Consider the following 15370-nt stretch of genomic DNA (forward strand, 5'->3'; position numbering starts at 1 on the left):
TAATCAATTCTAGCTTGGTTTGGATTATTGCTGCTTTATTATATAGTTTGAGATCTAGAAGTGCTATTCCTCCTTCACTCAGATTTCTTTTCATAATTTACCTTATCTTCTAGGTCTTTTGTATTTCCAAATGAATTTTGTTATTTTCTTCAGTGCTATTTCGTGTACTATTATCCTTATTTTATAGAAGAAGGAATTTCTGTATAGGGAGTTTGTGATGTTTCAGAAAGTTTTAACTACAGAATATGAGAATCAGAAATTGAATTAATGGATATTAGTGTCGTTAGGAGTAGTCAGAGAAAACTTCATGGATTCTAGATAATCCTGGAAGAATGAGTAGAGTTTTTGATGAATGAAGAGCATTTAACCTGGAAGGAACAACATAAACTAAGGTTTCAAAGTGGGAATGCTTATTGAACTATTGGAAGAAGAGAATTCATATTTGAGAATGAGAGAAGCTGATGTTGTTAAGAGAATAGAATAGCTCTGTAGAGCAGTGCATCTAAATGGATGTTGAATTTTATTCCATAGTATAAAGATTCTGTAAAAGCAAACTTTAAAATAATTTATTATTTTTTTCCCTTCAGTCCTTGGAACCAAAAACCACACTTATCATTATGTGTAGAATATTACAAATTTAATTACAGAAACTAGATGAAGAAAGAATGTAAATTTCTTGAGAATCAGGATTGTTGTACTTTTTTATGTGATTGATATATGGTAGGCAATAAATGCTTATTGATTGATTACTTACATCATCAAAAGAGTGAAAAGAGAATATATAAAATAATCTATTGATGACAAAATTAGCTTTAGAATCAGATCACATTAAAATAACCATATCAATTAGTTGACCATTATCATTGACATAAAATAAGTTTTTCCCAATCTTTTTTCAAAAGATTGACTTTAATGTCATAATTTGTGATAGTAAGCAAATGGGTTAATCCATCAACTCCTTTCAGCTTAAACCCTGTCTCTTTTTTTTTTTTGCAAGGCAAATGGGGTTAAGTGGCTTGCCCAAGGCCACACAGCTATGTAATTCTTAAGTGTCTGAGATTAGATTTGAACCCAGCTACTCCTGACTCCTAAGGCCGGTGCTTTATCCACCACGCCACCTAGCCGCCCCTAAACCCTGTCTCTTAACTGAGGAACTGTCATCGAATTTGAAATTTAAGGAAATTCCTGGCAGGAAAAGGCTTTAAAAGGAATCTATCCTGTTGAAATTAGGTCTCCAAAAAGCCAAGTATCTTTGGGTTAGTTAATTTGTATTGCCTGTATTTGTGTGAAATTTTGGTGTTGCAATATTTCTAGATTCTGGCATCTGAACATGTTGCTTAATCTGTTTTTAAAAGAAGTATGAGTCTCTCAGTGTCACTCAGGCAGTTGTTGGAGGTAGGAAAACATCAAGTGAGATTATAAGAGAATTAAATGACTTTGCCCAAGTCCACATAATTTATAAAAAATTTGTTGTTTTCATAGATGAGAATGAATTTGATGAGTGATACTAGAACATTGCATGATCTAAACATACTATTATAATTGATTTTTAGAAATAGACGGTGTAATTGGTAAGTCAAGATACATAAGAAAATTTTCTTTGGGATAAAAGTTTGATTTTCTCATTGAAATTTGTTTATAATAAATTTAATTGTAACTTAGTACTTTTTGGAGTAGAGAAATAACTGTTGAATGGATTTAGAAGAATGGGTAATCTTACATTTTTGTCTAAGTAATGCATATATAATTATTACATTAATAAATATTTGCCTTTTAAGACACATTATTTGAACTAACATGAGAATATTTAGCTTGAATAATATAAAATACATGTTATCTATTTAATGATTTCTTCATTGAAGAACTATCAAATAAAAAGAAGCTGAAAACTGAGGCAATTTTCAAAGGAAATTGGGAACTATTAAATGATCAGTTCAGTTCTTTGCCTTTGGCGCCTTGATATCTTTTCTTTTTTACTGAGTGAACAGTCTTATTGACAAATAACACAAAAATAATAGAGAAACAAGGATGATAGTATATCAACAGAAATATTGAGGGAAACATTAAGGTTTGTAAGATGGTCACAGACCAATGCATAGCAATGAAAGACAGTAATAAATGGAGCATTTCTAAAGTAGTAATTGAACACTCCCATCAGGGAAGCAAGTAGACTAGAATAGTAGGTAACTCTAGTTGTAGTAAGGACTTGTGTGTGAAGGTAAGGAATCTCTGAGTCAGAAGGGATTCCTTTAGTTTGTTTGGATTTGAGAGGTCACAAGTTTCAGTGATTAGACAGGCAATTGTTTGCATTTTGGATGTTAATAACAAATGCATATATTATTTTTTCTCTTTCAAATTGTTTACATTTAAAAAAAAAGGAAAGAGGAAAAACCTCCCAGTTCCTGTATGGAAAGTGTTATTATAACCTGGGGGTGGCATAATGTTTGTGAACTTGTACAGATCTGCTTGTAATTTTCTAGTTCTCACAGAATTTCTGGGAATATAGAATAATATTGACATCATTTAGTTCATAAAATCGCCTTCAAAAAGCTGCAATTTGAAAGTCAGTTTTAAAAAGTACCTCATGTTTTAGATCTATGAATTTTTAAGTTCTACTTTTAGTGAGTTTTTTTTCAGAAGCTGATTATTAAATCCATTTTTGATCCTTTTTATTTTCTAGAGGCTATATCTTTAGTGTTTGTATTTTCTGAAGCAGAAATTAAGAAACTTAAACAAAATAGATTTTTATTTGTTATTTGATTTACATGAAGTCTTAAATGTATCAAAGTTAAATAATATTTAGTTATAAACTTGATACTTTGTATTTATTGAAAAGGCAGTGATTAGTCAACAAGTATTTATTAAAGGCTTATTATATGTTAGGTTCTGTTCTAAACTCGGGAGATATATATTTGGAAAGGTTAAAGACATATCCCTGTCATCAAGCAGCTCATACTTTAATGGACAAGAAAAATATTGCATATAATATAAATTTAAGAAAAAGTTAATGTTTCCATTATTATTTTTGTCCTCATTGTTATTCAGTCAATCAGTCAAAAAAGCATTTAATCACCTCAGATATACCAGGAACTGTGATACTGAGGATACCATTTGCTTTTCTGAACAGTTCAGATTGCTCAGTATTTGTTTAGTCTCCTTGTATCTTAGCAAGTCTTTTAGTTGATTTATCAAGTTATTCATTGTGCTTAGATTACTTGACTTTATCTTCTTTTGTATCACTTAATCTTTAGGACCCTTTTATTAATTGTGGTAAGTAAAGTCTCTTCTCTCTCTTCAAAATCTCTTTAAGGTAAACTACACAAATGCCTGAGGCATTATTTACATTTTTACATTATTTACATTTTCCTGACTTGCCCCTTGTACCTTCATAGATTGGATATTTCTTCTTTCAAAATTCTTGGTCAATCAGATTTTTATTAATTTATATGCTTGTCATGGTATTATCTCCCTGATGTCATTGTCTTTTTTTGAGAATGAAGGACACTTGTCATCATTAAGTACCTATTCTGTATCAGGCATTGATCTAGAACATGGGTCTGAATTTAATAAGATGGGGACCTGAAGTTTCTTACGCAGAAGAGTGACCTTTGTAGATCTATACTTTGGGATTATCAAAATTTGGCAGCTCTCTAGAATATAAATTTTAGAGCAATGAGAATAGATGCAGGGATATTGATTATAGAAGGTTCTTGCAATAAGAAAAATAATAAGGACCGACTGGAGTGATCTTGGTGTAAGGTGATAGATGTGAGAGGTGTTGAGGAAGTGAAACTAACAATAAAGAAGTTAAAGATGCTGAAAGAGGAGGAATTGAGCTGCCAGGATGATAGTTAGCATGTTCAAATACATGGAGGGAGGAAATATGTTGAATTTGGGTAACAACTGTTATTCCAGTTTGGCTGAAACATATGATGTGTGAAAGAGAATAATGTAAAATATGACTGGAGCTACTCTGTTAAAGTACAATGTATTGCTGTTTTTTTCTTTTAAAATTAAGATAGGCAATGGAAAAGCTAATAAGAGTACTTATTAAGTGTTAAGGTAAGAATGCAGCTACAGTATTATATTTAGTTCTGGGCAGCATACTTTGAGGAAATTGAGAAATTATTATTTAAAAGTGAGTGGTCAGAATATTAAGGGAAAAATTTGGAAAAATGTTTGTAGGATTATAGTTTTAGATCCAGAAGGGACTTTAAAGGTTTTGTAGTCCCAACTATCTTAATTTTATAGTTTAGGAAACTGAGATCTAAGAATTAAATGATTTGCCTGAGGTTACCCAAATAATTTAAGAATCAAGATTCAAATACAGTTGAGCTATATAAGTTTGAAGAAAAGAAGACTAAGTTGGGGGTGGAGAAGAGATAGGAATGTTGGGCATGATAGCTTTCTTAAAATAGTTCAAGGGCTGTCATCTGGAAAAGACGTAGCCTGTGCTGCCACAAAGGACAAAATTGAAATCGATAGATAGAAACAATTGGGAGACAATTTTCTGCTCAATAAAAAGAAATGCTTTAACATTCAGTATTAATAATAGAGCAGACTACTTTGCAAAACAAAAAATTCCCCATCATTTGAAATGTTCAAGCAGATATTGGAAAGCTATGACCATTGAGGAGGATTTCCAGGAGAAAGTGGTATATGGTGCTGCATGATTTCTATGGCATCTTTTAGGTCCATAATTCTAAGCAAAATGTACTTTCAGAATTTTTATATTGCAGCAATAATATTTTAATTGATTTCATATTTTAAATATGAAAAAATAAATTTAAATGTGGAAAATTTATACTATAAATTATTCTAAGAAACTCTGTGGCTATTCTTCATAATAATGTATTATTTTATCATGTAATATATTTTGTAGAAAATATTCTCTATTATTGTCAAGCAGAACTCTATTATGGCAACTGATTTTTGTTTACCTAGAAAGCCTGTTGCTAAAATAGTAATGAGGAAGAGTGTAATGTAAGTATAGTCATACACCCCTTGCTCTGCAAGTAACCAGGGTATTATATATGCTTGTTATTCAGACTGCCCTTACAAAGTGGAAGTAAAGTTGTCTCTGTGTTTCTTTCTTTCTTGCACAGCCTAAAATGACTAATGTGTGATCTCTGTGGAATAAATGGCGTCCAAAGTGACCGATGCTATAGTTTGGTATCAAAAAAAGGTAAGCTGTTAGTTACTTTTAAGTTTTACCTTTTAAAACATTAAGTTTAAAGTTATATAAATATGAATTTAAAGTAGTTTTATAATTTTTAAGTCTTTCTCTTATTTCTTAGTTTCATATGTTGAATTACCTATAAATCTTTTAAAATTGATTTTTGAAATTTAATTTTTTTTTACTTAAACTTATCCTTAACTCCAGGGTAGTATACAGAAAGCTTATGGGAGACATGAGGTCTGAATAAGAGAATCTTTTCTTTTGTTATATATTGCTGGAAGTTCAGGCAAGAAACTTGGTTCTAGTTTTAAAGTATTGTTCACATTTGAACTTTTGAAATTTAAGTTTTTAAATATAGAAAACTTTAAAATTTGATACAAAAAAGGAAAAATAAGTAGTCAAATAAGTGGTCAAAAGTGTCAAATAAGTAGAAAACTGCTCTTATAAAGAGACAGATAAATGGTTAATAATTAGATAGTTTATTTAAAAAAATTGCACCGAATCAACTACATAGAACATCTGTCTGTTGGTTAAATCTATGATACTTGTTCTGATATTCAGAGAAAGTTTCAAAAGGCACCAAATTATTTTCATATATACAGTCATTGAAAGGCAAAACTTATAAAAATGTGTTTTTTATAACTTATGTTTAGCAGTAGACTAGCAGTCAGTATTATACTGATGGTCAGTGCAAACACAATACCAGAAAAAGTATAAATTGGATTTCTTGATTGCACTTTTTTGTCAACATTGACTTAATAGTGGATGAATTTTTGGTTCTATATTTAATATACTAAATGAAATATACATTATTTAACTTGTCCTTAAGCTAATGTTTACTATTTAGTCTTTAATACACATAAACTACAGCTCAGCATCATATGAGAAGGATTCAGTTTTATTTGGTGAAGGGAAAGAATGAGCTTATGGATATATTAAAGAAATAGTTTTGTAATTCAAAGTGATAAATTGTAAAGTATTATTTGAGTTTATCTAGTCAAACTCAAGTAATTTTTTAAAATTAAAATCCTATTCAAAGATGATTATAAATAGCATTCTGCAGTGTCACATCATCTAAAGTTTTAGCCATCTTTTGTCTTACATTTCTTGAGATAATTCTTATTTCAGTGAGGAAAATATTCTCTTAGAAAGGGTTTAAAAATGAATTTCATTCATCAGACCGTGTCCCAATTTAGAATTCAATATATACAGACATTCCATAAGTTTAAATGTTCATCATGGTCACCTAAATGAACTAGAATTTGAAACTCCACAAAATTCTGAGTTTCTAACATTTTAAAAGGAAAGAAAATAGTGTGTTTTCCACTTAATGTTGTCATACTGAATAGCCATGGTGAGGCATCACATATGTAATTACTTTGAGCATGAGAGAAAATATTCTAACTTCTTGAGGAAGTGCTAATACAGCTTAAGGGGAGGTATCTTAGGAGATTCTAATTATTTGGATTCAAATATGATTCAAGGATTTTCATTGAAAATATGGGCATTTAAGGGATTTGTTGTAAAAAAATGTGGGAGTTATTGTGTGGGGATTATGTAAGTAAGGTTATAAGTTAAAAATATCCCACTGCAGGCGTGCCAGAGAGGGTAAATAAGAAATAGCCCTTGGTTGGGTTAAGGGAGGTAGCTAAGGCTTATGCAATCAATCACAGGAAGATGAGTAGGAGAGAAGAGCTGAGAGCTTCGATGTTGGTCAGGGGATTTAGAGCTGGAAGGTACATTGGAGATTCCATGCCACACTCCCTCTCTAACTGCCCCTACCTCAACCCCCATTTTACTTGAGAAAGCTGAAGCTCAGTGAAGTCATACTTTTTCTAAGGACGTACAGATATCATGCGTGCAACAGAGCCAGATTTTAAACTCACAGCCCTTGGTTTCAAAAACTGTGTTCTTTCCAGTAGATCATGTTGCCTCCTGGACATTATTGTAATTTTTCAAAAACCCACTGAAATTTTCCATCTTTCTTAGGACACTGAAATGGAGAAGCAATAAAAAGAGCATGGAGGTTGAAAGGTAGTGGATACTGTCAAGAAGTTGTCAGAAAGCTTTATTATGTGCTTACTATGTATTGGGCACTCTGCTAAGCTCTGGGAATACAAATACAAGCAGAAAGGAAAACATTTTTGACTCTCCAGAAGCTTACTTTCTAATGGGAAAAGATAACACAATGAAAACCGAAAAGGGGAAGGAGAGATGAAAGTACTCAGTATGAATGGGACTGGAGAGGGAGGTGAGTTATAGAGAAAGTCTGAGAGAGTCAGAAGTAACAATCTCTTTTATCTAGAGGTCTCAAGGGAACTAACCAGTCAGATGGGGAGAGGCCAAAGTGGAGAAGCTGCTTCCCCTCTGTGAAGCTTAGGGGTAGAGGGAGCTTATAGGGTTAGGAGGTTTCTGAAGCATTGTGGGAAAAGTCCACAGTGTCAGAAATGCAGCTTGGACAGTTCTTATTTCTTAGAGTTAGACTAAAGAAACACTAGTAATTTAGTCTTTGTCACAGCTATAAATGAAATGTGAAAAAAAGAAATTTGGAAACCCTGGGTGTGATTTTATTTATTTTTTTGTCCTTCTAAAATATAAGTTATTAGTGGGGTAGATCTAGTACTCTAAACTTGAGTCTTAATCTGAGTAACCTGAACAGGACTGATAGTTATCCCCATCTATAAATAATCTAGCCCCTTAAATCCCTTCTTATAGGAAGATCAGTCATACATTTGTGGCAGTCTGCAGTAAACAGGGTAGGAAAAAGAGGTACCAACAAAAGAGAGGAAGCAAAGAGTGGTCGGAAAAGCCAAACCTTTTCTGAAAGTAAAAAGTCCTATGACACTTTTCTGAACATTGTGAAGTGGGTAGTGGAAATGGATTTAGATATATTAGAGTATCATGGGAATTTTGATATACAAATGAGAGAGGAGATGCTGAAAAATCTTTAAAAATTCATCAAACATCTTATTATAAAGGGATATACCTGTTTTCCCTTTTCTATAGGAAAGGTCTCATTTCTGATATGTATCAGTTTTCCTTGATGTTTCCCCTGATGTTCTGGAGAACAATATTCATTATTGGGGAAACATGGTGATGTTTTCTTCCTTTGCTTCCACATATAAACTTTGGGATTTTTGAGCATTATTATTGATTAAATGGGATAAGGAGCATAGGATTGAATGTTCATTTCCCAGTTTGATACTCAAAAGTCTATTGACAGGAATTTGAAAAGTGTGTTTCTTAAGAACATACATTTGTCTATTTGGACTCAAGTAGGACAATCGGAATTCCAAGTGGAGAGCTCAGTTTAGCAGTAAATGGCCAAAGTGGGGGGGGGTGGTGGGGATGGAAACACTTAAAACTATTTGGTTATGCAGATACACAAACACTGGTGTAGACTTAAGAATGAATGTCAAGAGAGCTCTTGATATATCTAATTTGCTTGGACATTGCCATGAAAATGGTCTCTTAAGTGAATGTATAGATTGAATGCTAGCCTAGATTCTAGAAAGATGCTGGAATTTTATAAGGAAGAAAAACATAATACATAAAGATCCTTATATTGGGAGAAGAAAAGGCTTCAACTCTGAATATAACTAAATTTCATTTCTGTTTGAATGTATTCTCCCAACTTTCCACGAAGGAGGGCAGTGCTTTTCAATATTTGTTCTCTAAGCACCAAGATTAGTCTTTGTAATTATTCTGAATTTGACTGCCTTAAGTGTTGTTTTCACTTACATTATTGTAGTCATTGTTTCAGTTGCTCTACAGACTCTGATTTCTTTGCTCTAGAACAGTTCAATAAGTCCTTTCCTTTTTCTTGAAATTCCTCAAATTCATTATTTCTTATAATCTCTGATTACACTCCTCTGCCATCCATTCATCAGTTGATGGACATCTATTTCATTTACAATTTTTTTAAACTACAAAAGAGCTGACATGATTATTGTGGTATATATGGCACCTTTCTGTTTTTCATATCCTTGGAATATATGCTGTTTTTGGCTTCTCAGTGTTTATAATCTGATTTCTGAACCCACTGCTATATTGAAACATTTTTCTCAAAGCTTAATTATTATATCTAGTGATCTTAGACTTCAGTCTTTTTTGGATTTTTCTTTATTTTTTGTGATTAATTATCTCTTTTTAGATTCTTTTTTTCCCTCCTTGGATTCTTTAACATTCTTCTATCTTGTTTCTCCTTCTACTTACCTGGTAACTCATTCTCTTTTACTGTATTGTCATATATCTTCTTCCTAAACTTTAATATCCCTCATGACTGAATCCTGGACCCTCTTCTCTTTTTTTCTATCTTCTCTTCTTTTCTGCCTTCTCTTCTTACCTTCTCTTGCCTTTTAAGTTGTTTTTTTTTCTTAGACATCTGACTTGGGAATATTGGAAGTTATTATTATTTGATATTTAAACCAGTAGTTACTGAGAGCTTATAAATACAAGTCCCTGATGGGGGAATAAAGGAAATGAGAAGAGAACCTAGCATATCCTTAGAGTATAACCTTTCTTTGCTGCCTAGCAACCTTCTTCTGGACAGATGAAAAAGTGGTGCTGATTAGCCACAGAGGTATATGTAAATAAGTAAAGTCTTTCTGACCTCATTAGTTTATTATGATTTAAGATAAAGAAATACTCAAAGCTGAGCACGTCTGTATTGATTTAATGAATATTAAATAGCTTAGCATTCTTCAGAAATAGATTTTTATTAGTATGTAAAGAATGTCACAAATATTTAGTTTGTCATTCCCATCTAATTCTAGTGTATTACAGAAACCTCTCTATTATTATCTGCTTTTGAATCATAGAAATGGAATCTAGGTAGACAATCATCTGTCTATAGCAGTCTGAGGATGGAAGTGATTGACAGACTGTTTATATAGGTAGCTATGAGATACCTGTAGAAAATCAATCTTTATCCTTAAGAGAAGTATTGATATCCTGTCTGGTCCCAGTATAAAATGCACTGTCATACTTCTGGGTCCCAGCTAGTCAGCAGATAAACGTAGAGCTCCTACTATGTGCCATGGACTCTGCTAAATGTTGAGGATACAAAGTAAGGCACAAGACAGTGTTTGTTATGAAATCAGTCATTATTGGCTTACTATTTTATGAGGGAAACAATATGTAAACAACTTTATACAAATTAACTAATAAATTGAAGATAGCAACAGAAAGAAGACACTGACGTTAAGGGAGATTGGGAAAGGCTTCTCTAGAAGTTGGATTTTAGCTGAGACTTGAAGGAAGTCATGAGAGTAGGGAGGACATTCCAGGAGTGGGGGACAGCCAGTGAAAACAGAGTAGAAAACCTCTCTCATCTCTTCCCCATATTCCATTCTTCAAGGGAAACTTTAGTTCCTGCCAGGAAAGGAAGGAGTAGGTGGGAACCAGAAGCTTGTCTACTCTACTTTCCTCATAAAGAGGAGGTGCTGGGTCAGAATTACAGCTGTTCAGCTTCCTTAAATGATAGGAAAAACAAATCAATAAATATGCATAGTATATACTAGACAATACAGAGGAGGGAACTCTTTCATTAGGCTAGAAGAAATTCAGCCCAACCAAGAGAGTCCCAGATCTCACCTAAGGGGAAATTCTCTGAAGTTTCTTCTTCCTGATGTCTTTAGCAAACTGAAGTGGGTTTGGTATGGTCCATCTTCTCTTTTGAAGCTGGAAGCCAAAAGGACCTGATGGAGATGCAGAGCCTGAAGAGATTATAAAAACCCTTGACCCTCACAAAGGACATTGATCTCTACCAATGAAGAGTTCATACCATTGTACTTTAGCCCAGGATCTTGTTTGGTAAAGAGCAAGAAGATCATTGTTACTGGATTCTAGAGTATGTGTAGGGGAATAGGGTTAAAGAGGTTAAGCCGTTATTAAAATCTTTTTCTGAGAGGGATGTATGGCAGTAGGAAACCACTGATTGAAGGAGAAGGGATTGAATGTTATATTCAGACATGAATATATCAGTTTGACTGCTTAGTACATATTAGATTTGACTGGGAAGAGCCTTGAGCCAAGGAGAGCAATCATCAGGACTATTCAAATAGCCCAGGTGTGTGGTGAAGAGGAACCGTACCAGGGCAGTGGCAGTGTCAGAGAAGAGAGTAGGGCTATATACAAGAGAGCTTAGAAAAGTAAAGAAACTGCAGAACTATAAATTTAAGCCAACAGAAAATTTACCAGCTTCCCAATGCCAGAGTTGAGATCATTGCTCCAAGTATTTGACCATCATCATTTCTACACCCTGGTTCTAGTAAAGAAGGGGGATAGGTTAAAGATGAGATCTGAAGTCAGTGAATGGGTAGAAAAAACATGTATAAAAATGGTCATAACATAGGGACAGCTAGGTGGCACAGTGGATAAAGCACTGGCCCTTGAGTCAGGAGGACCTAAGTTTAAATCTGTCCCCAGACATTTAATAATTACCTAGCTGTATGACCTTGGGCAAATCACTTAACCTCATTGCCTTGCAACCCCCCCAAAAAAAAGTTGATCTATATATTTTGAGTTAGTCAAATAGCCATTTATTTTACATGCTTGATCTAAATTTATGGTATATCAAGGAGTTCTATATTAAACAATGATTACTTATAGTATTCATTAGAAAACTTGCAGCATTCTAGCAATTAGATCTTTGTTTCATTTAAGTAAACAGAAGGCAAAATTGAGAGTAAAATACATGTAGCTTATTTCTACAGGGGACAAAATGGTGTTTGAAAAGGACTGTACATTTTTTTAATGAATAAACTTACTCATTCCTGTTTGAGACTGGAAAAGGAATATTTTAGTATATACTGGAAACTATTTTCTAAAACCTGCTTCTTTCCATGGTGAAAAGTTCTAAATAGAGACATTAGTCAAGGGTTTACATACTTGCCAAATATACTCCAAATTTCTTGCTGGCTATTTAAATATAAACACAGTAACAGACGTCTTAGTGGTGAAATAAATTGATAAATTGCCACTGCCAGTCTAAAATTAACTAATGGTGTGAGGCAATTGTTTTAGCTTCAAATAGACTGAGTGTCAGGGTTGTTTTTTCTTTTACTTATTTGTGTTCATTCATTTATTATCTACCTTCTGTTTTAGAATTTACTAGTGGAGTTCTGAGGAGGTCCCTGCCCTCCAGGAGCTGTCAGTGTTATAGAAGATGATATACAGATGTACTCTGTTTACTGTTGTCACTTATTTGTAGCCACATTTAAAAATTCTGTACAGAAGACTAGTTTGTTAACTTGTTTGCAGAGTGACTTAGGTGTTATTTTGACAAATATAATAAATTCAGCATCAAGAGTTATTTGTTGACATGAGAAATTTTCCTACTTGGAACTTTCCCAGAAACTTTTGTGTTCTGAAACTATAATGTATTCATTTAAATTTTTGAATTACAATTTTTGACTTCCTACTTATAGTAGAGATTGTATATTTTATCAACATCTAATTATAGATACAATTCTAAACTTGTAGGGATTTAGAATTATCTTTTGTAGGTGGAAAATTATTTTAGACAGAATGTTAAAGGGGTATGGGTAAAAGATAATTGAAGGCTTTGTGAAGAGTAAAGGAAAAGCATTTGATTTCTCATAAAATGCTTTCTTTTTATTTATTAATTGTTACTATTTAAAACATCAAGGAAAGGAATAGAGGAAAGAAATTTTCATGGTGATATTGATATACTTTTCAACTATTAAAAGCACCTTTAAAAAAATTTTGTTTCAAACTCTCATGAAAATTCTAACAGTAGTCACAATTGATTTCCCTACAATATGTTTGTACTCTCAGACAAATAGAAGGTAACTGTGTGTAGTTTCACTTCAGTAGTTTTCTTTTTATTAAAAATGATGACAATGAATTTCTTATAGATTAATGCCAGTATTGTACAATGTTTTTCATGTTTTGTTACCATTTGAAATGATCATTTGTACAGTTCTACTAATTAGAAATAATGTTTTTGTTTTGCTTTGCTCATTATCATTTCACTGAAAGTTTTCCCTCTTTTCTTTGGAATCTTTATAGTTATTTTTTACAATGGTCACAATATTCTGATATATTTGTATGCTATAATTTTTCTCTGCTTTATCCAGTTGATAAACCCATGATTTCTTTTTAACTTTTTGCTATTACAAATTTTTCTGTTATGATCATTTAAAATTTTTTTTTTTACTTATTTAAGACAATAGGGTTAAGTGACTTGCCCAAGGTTACACAGATAGGCAATTATTAAGTGTCTGAGGTCAGATTCAAACTCAGGTCCTCCTTACTCCAGTGCCAGTGCTCTATCCTCTGTGCTACCTAGCTGTCCCTATGTTATGACCATTTTTATACATGAAGTCTTTTCTACCCATTCCCTGTACTAATCAAACTAGCACTTGACACCAATTTCCTCCCTGGGTTTTTGTATAGGCTGCTTGGAATTCAGTCCTTCCTCATTTCTGGCATTTAGAGTTAAGACTTGCCTGTAGTACCATCTCTTATGGGAAGTTTTTGTTGAGCTTCCTAGTATTTTTGTTTTTGTTTTCTCTCTTTCTCTCTTCAGATCATATTGTGATTATTTATCTGTTTACATAGTATACCTCCTCTGCCCTCTTTAGAATATAATTTCTTCAAGGTAGAGACTTTTTCACTTCTGTCTTTTGATTTACTAGAGCCTAACTATTTCCTTGTATAATATTAATGCTTGTTTACTTGAACTGAGTTTTTGTCAATTGACCTCCTTTAGAATGAATCACTGAAAGGATAAGGAGAATTTTTGCAACTTGTACAATAACAAATTATTTCCCTAAGTAGTTGGACCAATTTGCAGTTACATCATTATAGAATTAGGTATGATTATTTACATGAATGCAATCCAGCATTTAATCTTTTCTACCTTTTATTATTCTTCTTGTCATTTTAATGGATGTAAGAGCTATTAGTGTGACAGTTGTTTTAGTGTTTCTCTGATTATTATTTTTGAATATTTTTTAAAGATTATTGTTTATGTTTTGTATTGCTTTAGAGAACTATGGTAGTCCAGGATATGAATAGCAAAGACCATTACTATTTTTCCAATATGGATTTGCTTAAAGATTGAAAGATTTTCCCATTGTATCTCTTTGTATCTCCTAAGAAAGTAATTCTGTTATGGTAGAGCTTCTGTTTATTTTCATTTTGGCGGGGGGGGGGGGGGAGAGAATAAGAATGAATGTGTATGTGTATAACACCTCTTTTGACAAGGCAGGCAGTGTTTTTATAATTTGAAGATTGTCAGTGTTCCCCGGGAACCATTATTTTTGAAGTATGAGAAAGGAAAGGAATTGCTTCTGGATTTAATCTTATTCCATTATTTGAACTAACTGTTAAAGTACAGCTTACAGTTTCTTCTTAACTTTAATTGTTTCTGAATTGTTGTCTGGGTCAAACAGTCTTTATATGATGGGCAGTCACTTTTATTTAGACTCTAAATTTTAGAGTCTGCTGAGTCAGTCTTTGCATAATTGGGAGTCCAGATAACTCCATTTGACAACAAATGATTTCAATGAATTAACCTTTTACTATTTCTTGGGTGATTTTTTTTCAAGCAATCACCTCAATCCTTTGGAAGGAGAAATTAGTCTCAAAACTTAGTTCAGTTTCTCTATTATTGCATTGATCTCACCAAATTTAGGTCTAAAGACAGTGTAGTTTCTAGCTTCAACTGAGTTGGAATCCTGAACTGGCTTTAACAACTAGGCCAGATTCCTGGATTGCTGTGGTGTGTACTCCTGACCTTTGAAAATCTCAAGGTCAGAAATTCCAGTCTCTGGATCTAAAATAAAAAAGAACTAAAAAGCCAAGGACCCAGGATGGTTGTTTGGGGACTATATATTCAGAGGGGGAAGATGACCTTTCCCCCCTCAGAGCGTAGTTCTCTCATCAGAAGCTGTGAGTCAGTAAAAGACTACCCTGTGCCTCTGGTTGATAGTCCAACAAAAATAGATGGTTGGAATAGTAAGACTCTTGAAGGTGTTGGTAGCTCCAACTATGCATACTCCTGTGTGAGACAAAAGCTCCTTCCAACTATGTGGTTGGTTAATTGGAACCAGTTACAGAATGCCCATTCATGCTTTGGTCATCACAAATCTCCTGAAATCAGCTTTTTAGTGACTTCCCTGTGGAGAATTATCTCCTTGCCTTCAAACCCTGGATATCTCA

At 33.1% G+C, this 15370-nt stretch overlaps 1 protein-coding gene across 6 annotated transcripts in view; it reads left to right on the plus strand.

The window, feature by feature from the left end:
• Positions 1-15370, plus strand: part of PHTF2 (putative homeodomain transcription factor 2) — a 151983-nt gene that overhangs the window by 33632 nt on the left and 102981 nt on the right. For 2 of the 6 annotated variants that reach the window (XM_074194015.1, XM_074194017.1), the window contains exon 2: positions 5106-5185. In XM_074194015.1, the coding sequence (XP_074050116.1) occupies positions 5141-5185 (45 nt within the window). In that variant the 5' untranslated portion in view covers positions 5106-5140. Of the gene's footprint in view, positions 1-3476; positions 4656-5008; positions 5186-15370 lie in introns of those variants that run through there. The other 4 variants (XM_074194016.1, XM_074194020.1, XM_074194019.1 and 1 more) reach the window with 4 other exon arrangements.

This window comes from Macrotis lagotis, chromosome 7, assembly GCF_037893015.1.
Source record: "Macrotis lagotis isolate mMagLag1 chromosome 7, bilby.v1.9.chrom.fasta, whole genome shotgun sequence".
In the NCBI taxonomy this organism is placed as follows: Eukaryota; Metazoa; Chordata; class Mammalia; order Peramelemorphia; family Peramelidae; genus Macrotis; species Macrotis lagotis.